Here is a 23,247-nt window from a genome sequence, read left to right as displayed (position 1 = left end):
CTTATTGAGGAAGCGCTGGCATGCTATAAATGTGACAAGGAGAGCTACAATCACGTTTGTTTGGAATCAGTGTGTGCAAATTTTGGAATCAAACCTTCAGATGAGGTTTATGAAGCTGCCTGCCCAGAACACTCTGGTTTAAAAAAATGTGCATTGCTATTAATATTTTGAGTGTAGATTTTTTTTGGACAGTAAATGTTCATTTTCTGCCCATAAAACCAAGTATGAGTCACAACGGAACATTTACTTCGAGTCAAAAATGCAATGTGTGCTGATGTTCAAGAGCAGAGCATCTTATCACTGTGATTATGGAAAGCAGACACACACAAAAAGTCAGCATTTTCTTCTTCTTTAAAAGCAGATCTGAGATCAAAGACCATAATCCTCAATTCATAAATACTAGCATTAACTTGTATCCATAGAGGACTTACAGTAATTATGAGCTATAATCTGGGCTGGCTGCAAACGGGCTCTCATTCCGTCTTTTACCTGGTTCCCTAGCACATGTGCACAGCCAGAGAAGGATTCGTAAAAGGCAGTGGGGGAAAGCCCCTTACAGCCCATCCTTCAAAAATTCCAGGAACACCACAGTCAGTGAGTTTGATTTCAGGACGTCCCTTATTCAAATTCCAAGCATACACACCGCCATTTATACAGTCCCCAGCTCAGAACGCTAGGCAGTATATCCCAAAGTTTGAGTCTCAATATTATTATATATCTCTCACTATCCCACAGAGTCTTGCGGACCTTACTTAGCTTGGGAAGTTGGGGGTTAAAGTTCTGAAAGAAGTTTTTCCTTTTCTTAAAATCATGTAAATTATTTTACCTGGTGTTTGAAGATAAAGACACACACACACACACACACACACACACACACACACACACACACACACATATACACATTACCCCCAACAGCAACCAGGCTAAGTGGCAATAGCAACGTATTGAAATGAAAAGGCATTTACCAGGAGCAGGAAAGCCAGAAAGAGGAGCGGTGTGCCAGGAGTTGCCCGACGGCAGCATTCCATGCTTGGATCCTTGCCGGAATCCGAATCGGACACTGAATAAGCTGCTAAGTGCTCCTCTGCTTGCTGTCACATCCAGTACTGGTGCTAACACTCCAGCCCTGCCTATCAGCTTCCATCAGCCCTGCTCACATTTCCTGACCGAGGGTGGGTGGGTGGGTGGATGGGTGGGGGGTAAGCTGAATGGAATCTCTCTCCGAGCAGGCAGCCAGCCAATCAGGCTCCTGCTAATCAGACGTGCTGAATAACAAAGCCGGGGGGGGGGGGGGGGGGGGGCGGACAGAGAAAGTGTAACAGTGCGAGCAAAAAAAGGGGAAACAGGATGAAAAAGAAAGGAGAGCAGAGCGCGCGCGGCAGAGGGGAAGAGAAATGCAAAAGGTGCAGAATTGCAAAAGATGAAGCAAAGCCCTCTACTTTTAACTAACCTGGTTGGTTCTTTGTGAGATACCTTTCTATTTGCCGTTTGCTTGTGCTGGTGCCTGTGGCTTTGGGAAGTACAGTAGCTCCCTGTGACTCTGTATTGTTGCATTCAGGAGAGAAACTTAATCCCTGTCAATATATAACATATGCCATAAAGGGAAAGAGCCATAGACAAAAACTGACTTAACGTGCCTTTTAAACGTGTTCTGCACAACTGCTTTATTTCTCTTCTGTGAAGCTCCTCTTTATTTTCTCCCTTGACTCGGAAAGAGGCTATATAAGTTTTTGGAAGTTCCTCACCAAACCTAAATAGTGACATGAGTTACTTTTAGGCATTAATGACTTGAGCCGGGGGTGGGGAAAGAAAAAGCAAGTTGCTTCTTTGTAAAGTGACAATTTAAAATGTCTAAGGTTTACTACACTAAAGGCACAATTAGAAATTTAGAGCCCCTGGTTTAAAAAAAAAAGCCCTTTAACAAAGACTGGGATGAAAGGGGCTGAAATTTGGGGTTGAGGAGCAGCCTGGTTTTGACACAGTGCCAGCTCACAACCATCTACTGTGGCAGGGAGAGGGAAAGAAAGGATGAATTAAATTTTCAGTTAATCCTCAAACCTTTTAACCAACAGTTTCAGCCTCGTCCTTATCCATGTCCTTTATCAGAGCTGCTATAACACAGCAGAAAAGGCTGAAGTGAGTTTTAGCTCCTCTTGCCTTCTACTGTTGCAAGAGGCTTGGATGGGAGACGCTCTGGAGGAAGTGCTAATGAGCAGTGAAATGACTGCAAGGCCAGCAACAGCAAAGAGAAGGTCAGGAAGCTTCTAAGTCTGGTTAATCCACCAGCAATCAAGATTTGACTCTACCAGAGGAGGATTTTATTACAGTTTTAGAAAAGTGTCAAGTGTCAAACAAGGACGTCTTTCTCCTTATCTGCTAAGAAAATCATGGAGTGTTTGAAAGAATGAAACAGCGAACTTGGCCTTCCATTTCCATAGGTGTGTCACCAGGAAGTTTTTCCTTTGTAGATTTCTTGAGAGCCCAGAAATGTATATGGTGGAGGGAGAAGACGATGAGAATTAAAGTCCTTTCCTCCCGTTAATAAAAAATACCCACAAGTTATGAAATGCAAAAATATGGAAAACCTGCTCTACGCATAATGGGCGTGTGAGTACAGGCAGGTCCGTCTACATACATACCTGCAGCACTGCTTTTCAGCAAGGTAAAGAAAAGCAGCTAGCTTGTTTAACATCAAGTTACTTACTTCATATGGCATGCCAATTAAAGACAGAAGAGCTTTGAAATGCCCATTTTCAACCTGTTAGGAGAGTCAGGGCATATAAGGATCCACCTTGTCCCCTTAGAAAAATGGATAGGACAAATCCATAGCAAAGAGGTCCTGTTTTGAAGTATGTTGTTCCCTTTCAGAGAGATCAGTTTTACAAATCTATAAAAAAAAAAAACAGCTAATAATGTTCATAAGCTGAAGAGTACCCATGAGTAGATGTAAAAATGCTTGACTGATGGGCCATCTGAGTGGCTCAGTCGGTTAAGCATCTGACTCTTGATTGCGGCTCAGGTCACGATCTCATGGATTGTGAGTCTGAGCCCCGCATCAGGCTCTGCACTGACAGCGTGGAGCCTGCTTGGATTCTGTCTCTCTATCCTTCCTTGCCTCTCTCGCTCTCTTTTTTTCAAAATAAAAAAAAAATAATAAACATTTTAAAACAAGCCTTGACTGGTGTTATCTGAAATCATTATATTAAAGAAATGAACTGATTGAAATAAACTTTCATTCCTAAAGCTATCTCTCTCAGGGCACCTGGGTGGCTCAGTCGGCTAAGTGTCCAACTTCAGCTCAGGTCACGATCTCACGGCCAGTGAGTTCGAGCCCCGCGTGGGGCTCTGTGCTGACAGCTCAGAGCCTGGAGCCTGTTTCGGATTCTGTGTCTCCCTCTCTCTCTGACCCACCCCATTCATGCTCTATCTCTCTCTGTCTCAAAAATAAATAAACGTTAAAAAAATTAAAAAAAAAAAAGCTATCTCTCTCTTACAAGTTGGAGCTTTCTGAGGCAGGGATTTTTATTCTTTAATTAGCTAAAGGGTTCCAACTGGTTCTACAAAATGGAATATTTTATTGAACACCACTTCTTCCTTCCTTCTTCACGCATAACCATCACTTAATAGGCAGATCCAAAGGCATGAACAGGTGGTAGGAAAAGGAAGTGGTCATGATATGATACCTTTTGCAGAAGAAGAGCTACTAGTATGCTCTTCTAGATTCCTTCCTACTTTGGAAATAAATATTATCTAGATATTTTGAGTCAGCAATTTCTGCCTTGAAGTTCTGATGGGCACGTTGACATATAACATGATGGTCCCCTTCGCCTCAATAAAGTTGCTGGATGTCACAATATTCTTAAGTCAAATCCTCAATTACCCATGGAATGTCTGGAGGACAAGCACCACAATATCTCACGCTTCTGGTCCCAGTGCTCATAGCATTTCCTTTCCTGTTGGGGATGCCCAGAGAAACTAGGGAAAGCGATTGTGTTGTCAAACATTACACAGTGCACGGCAAGCTCCAAGCTTACTGTAATCTTAGAAAAAGGAGAACAAAATCAAGTTGTGTGAGGGTGACTAGAGTAAGTTTTGGGGATGAGGCAATTTTGATAATTACCAGATTTTATGTCATTATCTTTAAAGGCTGCAAATGGTTTTACACTCGCAATCCCATTTTTATGACTACTCTGCGACGTTTGTTAAGTACTCACTCCATTTTATATATGTGGAAAATCAGGCTCAGAGGAATTAAATGACTTGCCCCAGGACCCACTGGCTAGAACTGGCCTTTGACTAGGATTTTCTGACCCGAAATCACTCTTCTCTCATCTATACATATCTGCATATGTATGTGCACCTATGTATACACACATGTATGTCTATATATGTGTGTGTGTCTACACACACCTACACACACACATAGACACTTTCAGATGCTGGCAGTGATGTCATACTGGCTGGAGGGTAATATTTATAGTGAAGGTAAAGGAGTAGAGGGTAGGCTACCCAGGTTTTCCTATAGATATATGTTACCTGACAATGGAAAGTATCTTATCGAAATCTACGGTGTCTCTGTCTCCCACCTTTGTCACTTCTAAAACTGTTTCTAGTACCAAGGAAAAATAACATAAAACCCTAGGTAATCTAGATGCTTACTAATGGTGGCCTGGGGAAGGCCCCTTATGGCATGGGAGCAGGGCGTTGGCCGAGCTCCTTTTCCCTCTTCAGGTATCTACATTAAAGCCGTCTCACCAGTGTCTGAGCAGCAGCAGGGGCCACAGCTGCCATAATACTGGTGGCTGGCTCCCTGTACAATATATTAGGTGAAATGAAAGCAGAAGCAAGAGAGAGAGAGTGTCAGGGCTGTCTGAAGCATCATTCCAAATGGTATGGATTTAACAATACTTAATTTAAAAAACACCAGCTTGGACAGGAGCAAGCTGTTAACATTCAGTGTGCTTTATGGCAGGAAAGAGTGAGCTAAACTCTCCGAATTTCTCTCCCTGGGGAGAATGCATTACAGCGTCCGCGCCAGAGCCACCTGTCTCTTCCTGAGGTTGGGCCTCCTCACTTGGCCCTCCAGTTGCAGTTCGTGGAGTGGAGAGGGCAAAGGGTCTTCTGGAAAGAACTCAGGGGTGGGGGACCTTGGTGAGCTCGGTAGAACTCCATCTCCCCTCTTGCAGGAGGTGGTAACGGCAGTGTCTGAGACTTTCTAGCCTCACAGGCATGTATGAAAGTGGTTTAATTTCCCTGGCTAATTCTGAAAATTAAAAAGAGGAAAACATAGAGTGGGGATGAAGAAGATGAAACTACAGGAAGCTGACTGCTACTCTCAGGGGCACAGCTGCAATCTGACCAGGAGTTTGTAGCTCTCCATTTCACCTAACATCCTTTCAACACCAAAGCAACTGGAACGACCGTTTTCAAATCATCTTTCACACATGACCTCATGTGATGTGAGCAGAAACTCTGTAAGGTAGAGAGTGATTATTATCCTCACTTTATAGGTAGCAACACTGGTGCTCTTCTCTGTTAAACACATTCATCCACATTACTTATTATCAGGTAGCAATTCGGGGCTCTATCTGAGGTCTTTCACCTGGCAACCCCTTAAGATGCTAACTCATGAAAATAGTTGCATTTATTGAGGTTCTCCCATGTGCCAGGTACTAACTACTTTATTATTTCATATAATCCTCACAATAACACTATGGGAGAGGTACATTTATTGTTCTCAAATGGATATGACTTATGGTTGATTCGTACTCAATATTGGTCCCAGCTAGTGCCTTCCTGAAATGCAGAAGCCAGAAACCTAGCAACTACATTTCCCGGACTCCCTTGCAGCTAGGGTACCAGAGGTAATTTAGATTTGGCTACTCAGGAGCAGTCCCACAAGATTTACAAGAAGTGAGGCAGAGACCACACTTTATTCTCTCTGCTTGCCAAAATGGCTAAAGAGTAAGGCAGTTTGTGTGCAACCATGACAACCAGTCATTGCCTTTGTGGGTGATAAGAGGCAATCTTGGGGAATGCAGTTTATCAGCTGGATCAGAGAAGGTGGGAAGACTTTTTACATACAGCCCTTACATTTCCATCCAGCTGGTGTATGGAATAGAGTAGCATGGGAATCTTCAGAAAACTCAAACTAGTCTTTTTTTGTTGGCAATTCCAACTTTTTGTGAGTTAATGAATTCCTTTATAATGTAACACTTCCTGCTTTAATTAGCAAGAGGAAATTCTAGTCTCTGAAACAGAATCCTTGACTGATAATATCCCCTTTACCAGAGGAGAAAACTGAGGCATGGAGAATTCATTAATTTTCCAAGAATACGTACCCACAGAGGGGAAGGGTCAGGATCTCAGGGGGAATCTGTGTTCTTAACCACTAATCTACCCTGCCTCTTTGTAGAGCAGAGGGCTATAGTTCAGAGATGGGAGAGATCATTGCTAGTTTGAGGACTCTGTAAGGGGGACTGAAATGGAAGAAACAGAAATTGAAAAACACCTTGAGATATAAAGAGACTTTTTTGTTTTTGTTGGTATTTTTCTTCTTTTTAAGAAAATTTTATTTAAATTCTAGTTGATTGACGTATAGTGTGATACTGGTTTCAGAAGTAGAATTCAGTGATTCATCACTTACATACAACACCCGGTGCTCAACACAAGTGCCCTCCTTAATACCCATCACCCATTACCCATTTACCCATTCCCCACCCACCTCCCCTCCAGCAACCCTCAGTTTTTTCTTTACAGTTAAGAGTCTCTTATGGTTTGCTTCCCTTTCTTTTTCCCCCTTTCCCTATGTCCATCTGTTTTGTTTTTTAAATCCCACACATGAGTGAAATCATACGATACTTGTCTTTTTCTTACTGACTTATTTCGCTTAGCATAATACACTCTAGCTCCATCCACATTGTTGCAAATGGCAAGATGTCATTCTTTTTGATAGATGAGTAATATTCCATTGTGTATATATACCACATCTTTACCTATTCATCAACTGATGGACATTTGGGCTCTTTCCATTATTTGGCTATTGTTGATAATGCTGCTATAAACATCGGGGTTCACGTGCACCTTCAAACCAGTATTTTTGTATCATTTGGGTAAATACTTACTAATGCAATTGCTGGGTTGTAGGGTAGTTCTATTTTTAACCCTTTGAGGAAACTTCATACTGTTTTTCAGAGTGTCTGCACCAGTTTGCATTCCCACCAACAGCGTAAGAGCATTCCCCTTTCTCCACATTCTCGCCAACATCTGTTGTCTTTTGTGTTAAGATAAACAGAGACTTTCAAGAGATGATAAGAAAACAGGAAAAGTTTTGCAGGTGAGGAGGACAGAGTAAGCAGAGAGAAAGAGGAACATGTAAGGCCAAGGCTTTTACTCACCCTGACCCACTATTTCAGGCTGCTTAAAGAAGAAATATGTTTTTTACTTCTTTGTCCCACAGTCTCAGATCACATCCTCATTGATTTCTCCCTACAAAGTGTCAGGAACTCAACAAATTTTAAAATTTGATTTGATTCATCTTGAGTTGCCTAAAGTACTAAGAGCCTCAGCTTACATTTCTTCTCATTGCCTCCAGTGCTTAATTCAGGGCTTCTCACGTAGGTATTCAGTTAGCATCTGTGACCCTGGCCAGCAGCAGAGAGGAATTCTGGAGGCTCTTCGTGCAGTGGACAGAACCCAGATTTTGAAACCGGAGTGTTCAGATTCTAGCTATTCCCTTTACTACCAGGAGAGCTTTAGGGAAATGAATTTCTGAAAGTCACTGAGCCTAGCTTTTTTGTTTGTTTTTGTTTTAAACTGTTATATGATGAGAATAATGGTCAGCACCACAGAGCAGTTGTAGGCAGTGGGGCAAGGAGTTTGTAGAGTATAGCTCAGTACAAGGTAAGAGATCAGTGAAACATTACCATGCTAGTTGGTGGGTATATGAGTATCCCTTGTACATGTCTTTCAACTTTTCTATGTATTTGAAAATTCTGATAAAATTCTGGGAAAAATTATTATCATAATCTAGATTCTAATTCTAGGACTCCCTCCCCCTGCTCTGAAAAAAACAAACAAACATAAACAAACAAACTCATAGCAGAGCACTGAACTGCATCAGGAGGAAAGAATTATTCACTACTTTCAAACTGGCGGTCCTTCTTCCCCCCTTTTTCTCCATTGCTAGGGCTATGTTATGGATCGCAGAAGTTTGAATTAGCTTCAACAAACACTTATTGAACACCTACTGTGTGCAATGCTTGATAAATAAATAATTCTGAAAACAGATAAACTGTCTCTTAGAGGCTTTTTGACATAGATACCAGTTTAATTGCTGAGGTATGAATTATGGTTGTAATATCCACATATTAAACCCAAGTGTAATATATAAATCCTAGGCCCTTGATTCTTAGTTCAGTACTATTTCCATGACATCATTCTTCACAGATAAAATAATTATACCAGAGCCAGACAATACGGTGAAGGGGTGTTAACAGATTTATAGACAATACAGAGAGAGGGATTAAAAGGTAAAAGCCAGATTCCTCTGCTTGGCATTCAAGGACCTCCCTGATCTGTTTGTAGTCCCAGGATAATAGAAAGTCATGCTCCAGCTCAATTGAAATACCTGATATTACTCCAATACTCCAAGTCCTTCCATTCCTGTGTATTTATGCTTCCAGTCCCTCCTGCCTGTAAGGTCCTCCCTGCCATCTCTGTCTTGCTCAAATCCTTGTTAACCTTTGGGATGTAGCTCAGATAGCTCCCCCACAAAGCCTCATATATAATTGGCATTAGATAAATACTTGTCAAATTAAGCATGTGAATTGACCTCGGCTATGGCTATAGATACAGTGTCAGGAAAAAAGAAAAGAGGGAAAAAACCAAGCAGGAGAATGGCAAAAGAAAACAGAGTCTCCGAAAACTAAGGAAAAATGGAAATTAAAGATAAAATCAAATTTGAATTTCAGAATAGCAATTAAACCATGGAAAAATCAGAGTCCTCTTCCTCTAAAATAAAATAGATTATTGGGTATTCTTCAATTTTATTTCTGTTATATGCTGTTATATTTGCTCATACCAGCAGGATGAATGGTTTCTCTGTTAAGTTAGGAAGATTATCTCATATCACAATTATAAACATAGTCAAAGAAATTCGAAAAACTATGAAATAATGGAATGCTGAAAAAGAATCTATAATTAAAAATAATTTATAGTATAGTTTCTTTTTTAACTTTCTGAAAAGGGCATGGAATTTGTAGGTAAAACTGGATGTTTTATCTTTCCTATTTCAAAATGTGATGGGCTGTTCTTTCTTTTGAAAAGACTTTCGTGAAGGAATTTGGATCTTGGTAAGCATGGCAAAAAGAGAAAACATTACATACGGTAATGACATAGAGAATTGAATACAAGCCAACAACAACAAAAAGTTACCAATCTGCAGGTGTCCTGAGGGGGAAATAGTGGGTGCAACTGGGAGAAATAGGTAAAAGAATCTACAGATTTATCTTTCTTGCCCATGCATTTTCTAGAAGTTAAAATCCAACATCGGTTCCCAGAACAGAAACTGTAGTTACGAGACAGTATAGGATTCTAAGGATAAAGGGGAGAACCCCCATTCCTTAGTTAGGATTGTAGGGTGTGACCTAGTCACAAACGCCCTTTGAAGAAGCTGGAGGGGACACAGGTCCTAGTCTTGAGGTTTCAAGGCCAGCAAGATAAGTATGATGCATGTCACTTGATCTTACCTCTCGGAGGAATATAAATGGGGACATGTCTGGGCTGTGTAAAATAAAGAGGCAGAAAGACTCAAGGGATATGACTGTGAGGATTTGGGCAAGATCTGTTTGAGAGAGGCACATTCCTCTCCGAATAGTCCTACAGGCCTAGCTTTTGGTTTGGGTGTTTGGTCACGTATCTTCTCTTTGCCCTCCCCACCTCCAACCTCACTCTGTATGTCTCCTTTGATTTCCTATCACTCAGACTGTAATAAAAATGCTCTGCCATCCTCAGATGACCCTGTAAGTAGAATATTTACTGTACTCATAGGCATCTACTTTTTCTCTCAATACATTGGTTTTTAAAGTTATGCCTACATTTTAAGGGACAAAACATTAAATAGCATACCTGTGGCAGAAATATTAGCTGTCTCCCAATATCTTTTTCTGCCTTGCTAATAAACATACATGCCCAGCAAGAAGAGGCATATTTCCTAGCCTCTCTTGCAGCTATATGTGGCCATTTGACAAAATTCTAATTAAGGAAATGTAAGTAGGGGTTGTGGACGTAGTTCCAAGTGAGGTCCTTAAACAGAGGGGCATCCCCTGCTTCACCATTTCCTCCTCTGTGTGGCTGGAATGATAATGGGAAGACTGGAACGTGGACCATGAAGTGATCTGGAGGGGATACTATGCACCAGAAAGAGGGCCCTGACTGCCTGACACTCTGAAGCATCATAGTGTTCCTAGACTGGCTACCTCCAGACTTTCATGAGAGGAAGAAATGCGTTTAATACAACACGTGTGTTTTAACATAGTAATTGGTGGCAGGACTATACAAAACCATTAAATACATAGGCAAGTTATATAGTCTTCTGTCAGCTTAGGATCTATGAATAAACATCATGCCTCTGGCTTTGACTAATGGCCATTATAGAAATGTGTATGTGTACCACTCCCAAGATCTTCTAAAATTACCTAGGACAGTTTTGCTTATGTAATCCAATTATATAAGAATCCCCCTGGCAAATTCTTGGAATATAACGGTCAAATACAAAAAGCATGTCTTTGACAGGTGAGAATGTTTCATTTTTTAGATAAAGAGAACTAAATAAAGGTGGGTATGTTTCCTTTTTTTAGATAAAGAGAACTATATAAACTTCCTGAGTTTCTATCTTTGCTTTGGCTACTAGGAGGGTCAGAACGAAAATTTGTGCTCAATGGTTAGATATTCCCTCAGCCTATGGCTTTTAAACATTTTCTTACTCTTTCTTGATTTTTACATTCTATTATTCCATGTAAGTGGTTTGGTATTTTATGCATTGCAATTTTACTCTAAGCAACCTTTGGATTTGTTTGGAAGAGGTAGGGTAGAAGCATATAAAATAAACATTGTGATTGTAAAAAAGAAACCATCTATGGGGCACTTTAAGGGAGGTGATGGAATAAGAGAGTGATTTCATACAGATGAAAACAATGTTTTTCTTTATCCTTATGGCGATTAAACTCATTTTTGTTGCCTTCATGATTTATTAAACTTTCCAAGGCTATCCTACCCTTTCTAAGCTTCATGTTTTATTTTCTTTAGTCATTTGGAGAAACTTTAAAATTATTTAAGAAAATTTATTCAAACTCGATTATTATTTCTTATATGGTACTTCCACTGGTATAATGCCATTTGAATGGAAAAATTTGCTCCTCCATAATCAAATATAGTACCTTAGAATTTATACAATGCTACTACATTTCATTTGTACAGGTTCCATTAATCTAATTTCTGATTTCGCTGAAATGATTATCTCCTGAAGCTACTATTACAGATGATGTATGTGGGGGAGGGGTTGGCAATGTCCTGATTCACCTGACATATGGGACAATGTACTATTCCCATCTGGTTCTAGTTGTCGAAGTTGCTCAAAGCCTCAAGTTAGTGAAGGTTGGGGTCATGAGGGCACTCTTGCCATATACTGTACAAATATATTACTGGTCTCAAGAAGCCTGGGAAAGAGTTAATGCATCAACTGTAAATTATTACCACCATCAAAAGAAAGAACAACAGCAAACCACTCAAACATTAGGCTGTCAGTCTTGAAGGCGGTGTTTGTGTCTTGTCTGTTCATTCCCAACTTTTGCCATGGCTACCTGGCACACAGTAAGAGTCTAATAAATGTTTGTTGAACGTATGAATTATTATAAAAGCATAAGCCTTACTCCTCAAAAATTAAACATAGAATTATGATAGGATCCAGCCATCCCACTTCTGAATATATACCCCAAAGATATGAAAATAGACAAATATTTGTATACTCATGCTCACAGCAGCATTATTCAAAATAGCCAAAAGGTGCAAGCACGCAGGTTTCTATTGACAGATGAATGGATAAGCACACAGGGTACATACATACAATGGAATATGACTGAGTCTTAAAAAGGAAAGAAATTCTAGATGATGGATGAAAACTTGGATGAAACTACAACATGGATGAAACTTGAACACATGTGTGATTTCATTTATATGAAGTACTTAGAGCAGCTAAATTCATGGAGACAAAGTATCGGGAGCTGGGAAGGGGCAGATACAGGGAATTCATGTTTAATGGGTATAGAATTTCAGGTGGGAAAGATGAAGAATTCTGAAGATGGGTGGTAATAATGAACGCACAATAATTTGAATCTACCTAATGACATAGAACTGCACTCTAAAAAGTATTTAAAATGGTACATTTTATGCGAGATATATTTACTATAACTTAAAAAATTTTTTTGAATGTTTATTTATCTTTGAGAGGGAGAAAGAGACAGACAGACCTTGAGCGGGGAAGGGGCAGAGACAGAGGGAGACACAGATTTGGAAGCAGGTTCCAGGCTCTGAGCTGTCAGCACAGAGCCTGACACTGGGCTCAAACCCACAAACCGTGAGATCATGACTTGAGACGACGTCAGATGCTTAACTGAGTAAGCCACCCAGGAGCCCCTACTATAACATTTTTAATGAAGAGAAAAATAATATAAGATAAAATACTTATGAAAGTCTGTACACTTATGTATTATGTTTCTTAACAGTATGATTTATTTTGCTTATTCTTTATGCAACTTTCTTGTATTCACAATATTCCCTTTGGAAATGAGGTGTGGGAAAATAATCAAGACTTGCTTCAAAAATAACACTTATTAAAATTAGATTGGACACATGTATTTAATTTTCCATGCCAAATGACCATGTTTTGGTATCTTTAAATGGCTGTTACTGCTCACATGCCGATATAACGTTTTAATGAAGAGTCGGCAAAACGGCGAAAGTAATCTGTGGTGCCATTTGCTTTAGGATTCTGTAATTATTTCCCCTTCTTTTGGAGGGGTGATTTCCACTGAAACATGAGTTTGCTTATTATAGACAGGGATGTCATCCACTGTGTGTATCACAATAGAATAGGTCCACTGTGTGGACTTCCGAAGTGTTATCCTGGAGACTTCTTGTGGATGACCCAACAGAGTATTTTCACAGGTCTGTTCAAGGAAGAACTTATTTTTACAAAGAATGAGAGTCATGAAAAGAAGCTGGGGGTAACGATAGTACCCTGGTGTAAAACCTGCATGTACACCTAGTAAAATTTGGAAATTGAATTCACTCTGCTTCAGATTTCATTTTCTCCCCTATTAAATCAGAGTACGACACAGGCATCACAAAATCTGCCATAAATAATTCTTCACAACCGTCTGCTTCACTTTGAGTGCTCTGGACTCTCTCCAGCCATAAAACCTGGATCTACTTTTACCACTAAAGAGGATAGTCCCCCTCTTGGTTGGGGCTGAAGACACTAAAATTGAAAAGAAGCTTGTCGTTCAAGCAGTTACTCTGCATGCTATGTCTTACACAGAAAACAGGGGTTTCACCATGGAGCTAGGCAAGTCCTTGAAAATCTTGACAAGATTTATAAATAAGATGTGTTGTTTATTTATTATTAAAAAAAAAAACCCTCTCCATTGTGTTTTCCTTGGTAATGTAACATGATATGTATTTTTGCCAAGAATAGGGTGTGGTTGCTTCGAGGCTTAGCCGATCATGAAATGTCATGCTTAAGACTTGAGTCAGATCATCAAAACAATGTAATTCTGGAAAAAGAGTGCCAACAGTTTCCCCACTTCTGCTAGATTCAACTCTATTTGAGTTGTGAGCATTAGTAGGTTTCCTTGTGACTGTGTCCAGTCATGACTCTGAAAATATCATCAGCAAATCTTGAATTTTATACTTTCGTGCTTCATTCTGAGGGTATCTTCCTCCCCTGCTGCCTGACTTCCTCCTGCATTTCTTCTATCCCTCCCTTTCCTTCTCATTTCTTTGTTAATTTTTGTTGGTTAATAATAATGTACTTACAGGGATTAAAATCAAATGGAAGAATATTACTTAGGGATTGTACTTCAAAACACCCAGCAATGCAGGCTAATGAACTCACAACTTTTTAAATAGACAAATGAATCCAACTTCTTAAACACTTGTCTCCGTAGGACTACTGAAGATCTGGAAACCAATTTTTGTATAAGTTGGCATATTTCAATACTTTTCCAAAGAGTCTGGTTAACTCAGCCAGCTTGGGGGTTTCTCTACTCATGATAAGCCCCTTTGGTATGCAAGTTCCCTGAGTGCAGAGATTTGGTCTTTCTCATATACCTCTGTAACTCCAGTGTCTATAATAGTGCTTGATTCATGTAAGGCATTTAATAAATATTTATTAATGAATAAAGTAACCAGTGAGATAGGGTCCTGGGTTCAACAGAGGACTTGAAAGATCTAGGTCCATATCAAGAAACTAGGATCCAGAGTGGTAGATTAAATATGTCTGATAAAATACCAATAAAGTCTGACCAATGAAATACACATTGTTTATGATGTATTATTTCCTTGGATAATATAATTTGTAATATAAAAAAAACAAGCATTTTATATTTTACTATAAGATGCTTGAGAGTAGATAATAAGTTCTCAAATATTATCTGTTAAATGTCTAAATATTGAAAAAATCCATGCTCATCGGATAACTGTCTTAGGCAGATGTGTGGATCACGAACATAAAGCTTCTACAATTCAGTTATTAAGGTGACTTCTAAAATATAGAGCTAAGATACCAATCCCCCCTTTAAATACTAGAAATAATAATTCCACTATTTATATAACATTAAAAAGCTAGTCCTGTGTGATTTCTGAAAACATAAAAGTTCTGTTTGTTCAAAATATAACTGCTCATGGCAGCAAATGCTGTTTTTTAAAATACTGTTGATAAGGGAATGAGACCCATGCTCTGAACTTCTCAGGATGTGCATGGGAATATTTTTGTCATAAAATCAAAAGGCTGGACTAGATTTGCTAAAGTCTCTTTTACCTCTAAAATTTTATGACTCTGACTTTAAAAACAAATTACCCATGGGGAAGTAGTGTCTTTGTAACTCACTCAGAATTTTCATTGTCATTGGACAGAGACTCCTCACTGATTCACCATATTCTGGCTCAAGTCTTGTTTATAGCGTATTAGCTTTGAACAAGTCTTTTTCTTTTAAGGGTGCTCTGAAAATCTTGTAGAAGCCATAGAGAGCCTATCATGAACCATAACTGAGTTTGGAGATTGATGCTCCAAAAAGAAAAGATACTAAATGTCATGGAAAGTTAGGGAAAAACTAGGCAAAGTGCTCAGATCTCACATTTGCCATTCTGCAAAATGGTTAAAGCACTATTGTTCAACTGTGGGCAGTGATCCACCAGTAGGTCATGAAATCAACTTGGTGTGTAACAAGTAGCATTGAAAGTAAAAGTTTAAAAGAATAATTCAGAGTAGAAAAGAAAACATTTAATATATCTCCTATAGTTAGGATAAGTACTGTTTGATGACACTTATTTCAGGGGTGTGTGTGTGTGTGTGTGTGTGTGTGCGCGTGCGCGCGCATTTTAGTGGCATGTGATTTGGGTTACCATGTACAATGTACTTCTTCCTGTGGAGCACGTTAAAAAAAGCTTGAAAACTATTGGTTTAAATGAAAAAAGTCATTCCAAGTCCAATAAAAACAGATATTCAAAGTCCTTTCAAATTCTGTAATTACTTCTATGAAATCCTGAAGATCTCATGAGCATCCTATGCAATCATAGCAAAGAGGTGGGGTGTAAATGGGAAGGTTTCTTTCCTCAAAGAAAAGCAGCACCAAACTCACTCATCAATTTTGAACACCAGAAGCCAAGATCACTGAACCCAAACTCTTCCATCTAATGGGTTTGATTGGAGACGGAGGCAGATCCCCACTCTGTCCCTGATGGACGGTGGATATCAGCTACACCCAAATGTGATTATATGTGAGCTCAGACAGAATATAGACCAGCCAAGGGATTCCTTAAAAACCTTTCTTATTGACATATATTATGTATACAGAAAAGTATAACTAGGAAATCTGTTTTCATCTTGAGGGAAAAAGAAAGACTTTGTAGCTTTCTTCATCTCTTCCTTCTCCTTTGGCATCTTGTATTTCTGCCTAAGAGATTTCTAAGAACCCATGGTGGCTTCTTGAGGACAGGGAAACATATTATAGAAGTGAAAACACCTCGTGTAGAAATTCTTGTCTTCATCTTGGTGTATATCTTACATAACTTTTTTTCCCCTGTAATATGATTTTACTTTAATTGGTGAGTCAGTATTTCCATCTCCTTTTATTTATCAAAACATTTTTTGGGTGTTCTTAAAAAGTAAAACCTCAAAGTTAGCTCAATAACTGGACAGTCCACAGCACTTTAACATAATAAGTAATTATGCACATAAAGTACATGGAAAAATAGAAGTTTTTCATAAGGACATGGAATTTAATGATTGTGAAGTATGATAAATGCGGGACGAGACAGTTTCTTTTAAGACACATACAAAAATATATACATTTACTGAGAGGCTGGTATATGTCAGGGACTGTTCTACATGCTACAGGAATAAATGAGACAGCCAGGAAAATCCCTGGTTTTGCAGTGCTTACGCTAGTCAGGGGAAAATGTATGAAAAAAAATTAAATGGGTGAATAAACAGTATAATTTCAGATAGTGGCAAGTGCTTTGACAAAGAGAAAACAGGACTGACCTCATGGTAGAGCTGGGGTACAAGCTGAAATTGAAGTGGTCACTGAGGGGGTGACCTTTGAACCAGCATCTCAATGAATAAGGAGGTAGCCAAGGTTTCCAGGGAGATTAAGCAAGGAGGTGTGAGCACTGGCATTTAGTTAGCAGTACTAAAACATCTTCCAACTTGAAAAGAAAATGAAATAGAGATGTGTTAACTGAAGAAAAGAAATCAAGTAGTAAAAGTTGTTCATATGTTATTTTAAATGGATCCATTAGGAACTAAGGGAAGGACCTCCCTTAACCTTGTTCAGGCTGTAAATAATGCCCCTGGAGTTCTGGAAATGGCTGAATAGTGCAGCTCACAACTTTGGCGGCCAAGGTAAAAAATATCATGTATCCCAAAAGGAAAATCTAGTAGATCAAGCAATCAAGAGTACCACTGATGAAATTTACAGCAATTTGTTAGCTTAGAACTTCCAACATGGCTGGAAAAGGGTACATCCACCATGCTCAGGACAGTTGGGTTATGCAAGGCTTGTTGAGTACTAAGGCCATTTACACAGACCTTTGCTATAGTCTGAGGAATAAGAGGCTCAATAACCTCAGAGGAGTATGGAAAACTTGAAGACTATTCAGAGGAAGTCAACAAAGATGATTAAGAATTGAATAATGGGGCCTCTGAGAAAAGGTATAGCCAAAATGGAATTACTTGGCTGGGATTATTTATCTTGGTGAGGGACACATCCAAGGTGTGGTTTAATATGGTTTTAAGAGTATGAAAGGTAATGGTGACTAGCTGTTCTTTATGACCTCTATGAAGAGAACAAGTTGAAATGGGAGAGCTTTTAGTTAAAGATAAGACTTTTTGGATTATAAGGTATCCAAAACAGAGCAAGTTACCTAGCAAGCATTTTAGGTCTCTTTCTTTAAACTTTAAAACAGAAGCTATTAAAGATCTTTGAACCCCTTCCACATGGATGGTTTTGGTGATCTTTGCCAAGTTCAGTGCAACATTTTGTGGGCCTATGTACACTCACGCACACTTTTTTTTCTGGGAAGAGGGTTGACAATTTGTATTAGATTAGGTTCATGCCTAAAAATTTTTAAAAGTCATTGCTTTTGAAAAACCAATTATATTCTCATTTGTTTGGATCAGTTGAAGAACACTTTGGTCTGAAAAAGGAGTGGACTAGATATCCTCTCAAGTTTGCCTACCATCTTATAAGATACTTATGAGATTTTGAGATCTGCATGGATGGCTGCTCTAAAGATTAAACATTAAAAAATTAAAGATTAAGAGACTAATGTTAGATTAAAAAAATTATATTTAAGTGACAAATGCATTCATGAATGTGTATGTGTGTGTGTATATATATATGTGTGTATATATATATATGTATATATATGTATGTATATATGTATAATGTATATATATAGAGAGGGATACTTGCCATAAGACTGGAGGGTAAGTGGTACTCCTTGGGAAAAGTACCAGCTTAAAAAACATTTGCAACATACAAGCAAATGGGAGAAAGGTATTCTGTGGAATATTTAAAACATATGGTTTTTGTTTGTATTTCTTCCAAATGTTTGAGAAACGTGAACAACTTGTACCTGTATACAGTCATGACTATGAATGCACTATTCTGTTTTAACAAAAAATGTATTTATAAGCAAGCAGTAAAACATTGAAAGAAATTATAATGTTAATAAGTAGGAGGCTATCAGGTTCCATATTAAATTTCTCATACCTAAAGCTTACTTTGCAAAGAACAGTAATTTTAACTTGATGGATTAAACAGTTTTCAATATAGTATAAATTTCAGAGATCCATAGGAAGTGATGTAATAAAAGTCCTAATCAATTGGGCATATAGATAGCTTGCACACACAACCACTTCCTGTGAATTGTACAAAGAGGCAACATTGCAGCATTAGTGAAATAGGTGAAACACAAAATTCTATTTTGTTCTTACCTCCATGTTGGAAGCATTAATGAAAGAAAGTTTAGGAGCCCTGAAAAGCTTGTGTGTATCTTTGAGCACACAGATATGTAACTGTGGTTGATTTTGTGTTAAGTTTGACATCATTTACCTTATTTGATCATAAATATCAATTTCCATCAAATTTCAATTTTGTGTGGAGTAATTATTTTATAAAACACAGTGAAATCTTAAATTCTCATTCGTTCTGGCTCCATTTATTTAAAAAGGAAGGGGAAAAGTACAAGGTAGTTGAAAAACTGAGAACCAGAGATAATGAGAGATAAAATAGGATTAGAGCATTTTTTTTCTCTGGATTCCTGGCCTGAGGCACAAAATGCAAGCCTGAGTTATCACTGAGAGAGATAGGTATGTGTATTCCTGGGACGTATTTGGGACACTTACATCAGATCACTGGTCTCCATTTTTACAGGCTTGAAGAATTGCATGCAATGAAATGACAACTTCAGATACAGTAAATTAATAACACATGGAGCTGAAACTTGTAAGGTTTCTTTTCCGGGGAAGCTAGATAAACAAATATATTTACACAAGAGCTGTTTGAGTCATACAAATTTTAAGCTAGTACTTATGTAAGTGGCAATAGCTTTTCTGAAAGTTGCTCAAATCATAGTTTCAGTAATTACTGTTTTCTTTCCATTCATGTCACCATAAAGGAGATATACATCAAGAACCTCACTTAGATAGGTAGAGCTGCACTTCATTTTCCAGGTGTAAAATCAAAGGGAAAATACAAATCTCTGAACCGATAATGAGGTAGGTTAAATATATACACACACATATATATACACAGCATATAATGACACCAGGTTATTATATGTGGTTCTCCTACCATAAAAATCGATGTATGAGTTTGATCTTCATATTGAGTAGGCATGAAGGTACCCAAAGTCCTTCCAGGGAATATTTAAACATGATTAAGAGGAAGAATGTCTATATTCTCAACTTCTGTATATACTTTTCCCTAAAACTGAATATGGGAAAATGCACATACAGTTATGGTGTTCTAACAGCCTCCTATCCCAGTTCCCCATTTTAAAGCACATTTGACTTTTCAAAAGTACCTGAAACTTACATTGGTATGTTACCCCAGGGTATAAAAATAGGATCACCAAACAAAAGAATGATTCAAAATATTGGCTTCAGTGAAACCTCCTTTAATGAAAGTACCAAAAACCCACACTTAGAGTCCGTGTCTTTCCCTGTTCTGTGCAGTTTTCTGCAAAGACAAAGTTTTAAAAAAGGATATTTTGGTCAATGCTAAGCTATTTTGAATACAGATGTATTATATAGTGGGCAATGGGAATCATGAAAATTTTCATTTAACCATATCGCCTCTTCCATTCTTCAACTATTGTCAAAGAATAAATCACTTCAGAGGGCACTGAGTGAGAGCAAAGCAAAGAGAGTTTGGTAAGTTATATCATAGGGGCATCAACTTTTTTCCAGGTCGCAGGAAATTCTTCATGGTGTGTTTGTTCGTATGTATGTATGTATATATGTATGGATAGATGGATAAACGAATGAATGAATCTTCTTAGGATTAAAAAGTGGTATGGTTTTCACGTAGCTAAGTATTAACAAACACATCCATTTCCACTAAAAAATGAAGTCAGACTTTCTCTGGCTGCTTTTAATGATTAAGTTATATGGCACATATTTTCCCATTAACTGAGTTAAATTTGTAGCTACAAATGTGGTTTGGTTTCTTTGGTTCTTATTTTAAATTATAGATGTATAATTTATATACAGTAAAGCCCATCCATCTTAGGTACACAATTCTGTTAGTTTTGACATATATAAGTTGTGTAACCAGGATGAAAATCAAGACAAAGAATTATTTCCATCACCTCATAATGTTCTGTTATGTCCCTTTGTAGTTAATCCTCTCCCCTTTTAATCACTGAATATACATCTATTTTATGGATCTATGACAATTTGTTAATTCATTGACTGCTTGATGGACATTTGGGTTGTTTCCAGTTTTGAATGATAATAAAGCTGCAACAAAAATTCCTATATATATAATTGCCTGGATATATATTGCCTGGATATATATTTTTATTTCTCTTATAAATACCTAGGAATGGGAGTAGTGAGTAGTGAGTTTTATGTTTTTTTTTTTTTTAATGTTTATTTATTTTTGAGACACAGAGAGACAGAGCATGAACAGGGGAGGGGCAGAAAGAGAGGGAGACACAGAATCGGAAGCAGGCTCCAGGATCCGAGCCATCAGCCCAGAGCCCGACGTGGGGCTGGAACTCATGGACCGCGAGATCGTGATCTGAGCTGAAGTCGGACGCTTAACCGACTGAGCCACACAGGCGCCCCTATGGTTAAGTGTTTTTTAACTTAATGTAAGCAACTGCCAAACTGTTCTCCAAAGTGCCCATCCCATTTCACATTCCCACAATAGTGTAAGAGAGTTTCAGTTTCTCTGCACTCTTGACAGCACTTGACATTGTCAGTTTTTAAAATGTTCGCCATTCTACTGGGTCTGAAGTAGTGTATCAGTGTGGTTTTACTAATGATGTTGAACATCTTTTCATGTGCCAATTTGCCACCTGTATTTATTCTCTAGCAGAGTGTTTGTTTAGATCTTTTGTCTAAGTTTTATTGGGTTGTTATTTTCTTCTTCTTTTTTAAATGTTTTTATTATTTATTTTTGAGAGAGAGAGAGAGACAGAGCGTAAGCAGTGGAGGGGCAGAGAGAGAGAGAGACAGAATCAGAAGTTAGCTCCAGGCTCCAAGCTGTCAGCACAGAGACCGACGTGGGGCTTGAACTCACAAACTATCAGATCATGACCTGAGCTGAAGTCAGACGCTTAACTGACTGAGCCACTCAGGTGCCCCAAGGGTTGTTGTTTTCTTATTACTGAGTTCTGAGAGGTCCTCATATATTCTCACATATACAAGTCCTGTATCAGATAGATATATGTTTTGCAACCATAAGGTTTGACAATAATATATTTAAAACATGGGATGTGATAATACCATTTTTTCAAAATGTATTATACTAGCAAACTACATTAAATTAACGATATTTTAATTTTCCTAATTCTTCCTGAATATATTAAGTTAAACAAGGTGCCTCTAAGAAAAAGAGCAACAGATATGATTAGTAATCATTGGATAAGTATTGGTAAAGCAGAAACTGAGAAGGTAAATGGCTCTAGTGTTACAAATTATTTTGCCAGTCAAACCATTTATAATTCTTTGCTTTTAAATGATATAATTGAATTGTCATCTAATAAAATATTAAATATAAGTTTTGATGGTTAATTACTAAGTGATTTCTGGCATCTAATTCAGAAGGAGTTCAAAGAATTGAGTCACATTATTTACAAAATTCCTTCAACTCTCAAATTCATTCCTTTTGTGTAATCAGTGTTCTTTAGTGCTTATGTGAATAAATGTGAGTATTAGAAATAGGATTAATGAGTAACCCCATCTGATTCTAGCAATAAATGATACTTATCTGCTGATAGATGAACTATTCTGGAAAAGAAAAAGCTCCATATATCCCATTTAGAGCAGTATTTTCAATAAAACATATTACTTAACAAAATTTGTATTATTTGTGTTATTGTTGGAGTACTGTTAATGGAAATAATATCATTGCCCAGAAAAAAGCTTTTTTAAGAGACTTGTGAACATAGAAAATTTAACAAAAACTAAATTTCATTTTATATACATATTTCTGTTTTTGTAGCACATATGATTATTGGTGATCATTAGTTCTTTTTCATTTTTTAGAAAGAGGAAAACTTTCAATCATTAAATATACTACATTAGGGTAATATGAGCTGAAAGAGAAAGAGAATGAAATAAATGGCCAGTATATATTTTTAATGGGCAGTTATGAGTCTAATTGGTATAGTACTAAGATTCCAGTAGAAACATCTAGAATTGTCAATATTTGTAATCCTCCAGATACCATAACTTTTGCAACTGTTTTACCTTCTGATGACAACTTTTAAATAATAACTTCAAAATGTGCCCGTGGTAGGTAATTTTTCCAAATTCTTTTAGGTAGTTGGAAATTAAAATTTTTGAAAGATAGGTCATGACCTTTATAAGTCTTTCCCTTTTCTCCCTGGCCGTTGTGACATTTGGCCCTGGTCTCATTGTTCTAGTTTTTAAGCTTCTCAGTTTGCGATTACAATAGCAATAATTTTCCCTGGACACTGAGCGGATGACTAGCTCATTCAGTGCCCTGTGTCCTTCCCACATTGGCTGACAGCAGAGCCTTAACTGTCCATGCCAAGCTCCTTTCTCCAGGGCTCAGTCTTGACATTCTTCCTGAGCAGCTCAACAAAAGCATCATAAAAGAACAAAACAACCAGAGTGATTCTTAACTGGGTATTCAGAAATTTATAAAAGGATTTATTATTGAGGCTTCGGGTTTTGTTTATTAATCGACTTTGGTTCTCTCTTGTTTT

At 38.0% G+C, this 23,247-nt stretch overlaps 1 protein-coding gene across 6 annotated transcripts in view; it reads right to left on the bottom strand.

The window, feature by feature from the left end:
* ADAMTSL1 (ADAMTS like 1) overlaps positions 1 to 23,247 on the bottom strand; it is an 885,884-nt gene that overhangs the window by 378,502 nt on the left and 484,135 nt on the right. Inside the window, exon 1 of one of the 6 annotated variants that reach the window (XM_025925314.2) lies at positions 966 to 1,171. The exons of the other annotated variants lie outside the window; for them this stretch is intronic. Coding sequence (XP_025781099.1) covers positions 966 to 1,028 — 63 coding nt within the window. The 5' untranslated portion in view covers positions 1,029 to 1,171. Of the gene's footprint in view, positions 1 to 965; positions 1,172 to 23,247 lie in introns of those variants that run through there. 6 annotated transcript variants of the gene reach the window in all.

Source organism: Puma concolor, chromosome D4, assembly GCF_028749965.1.
Source record: "Puma concolor isolate L17-30 chromosome D4, mPumCon1.1.hap2, whole genome shotgun sequence".
NCBI lineage: Eukaryota > Metazoa > Chordata > Mammalia > Carnivora > Felidae > Puma > Puma concolor.
Note: the sequence above shows the minus strand (reverse complement) of the source record. Positions and strands in the feature narration are given on the sequence as shown.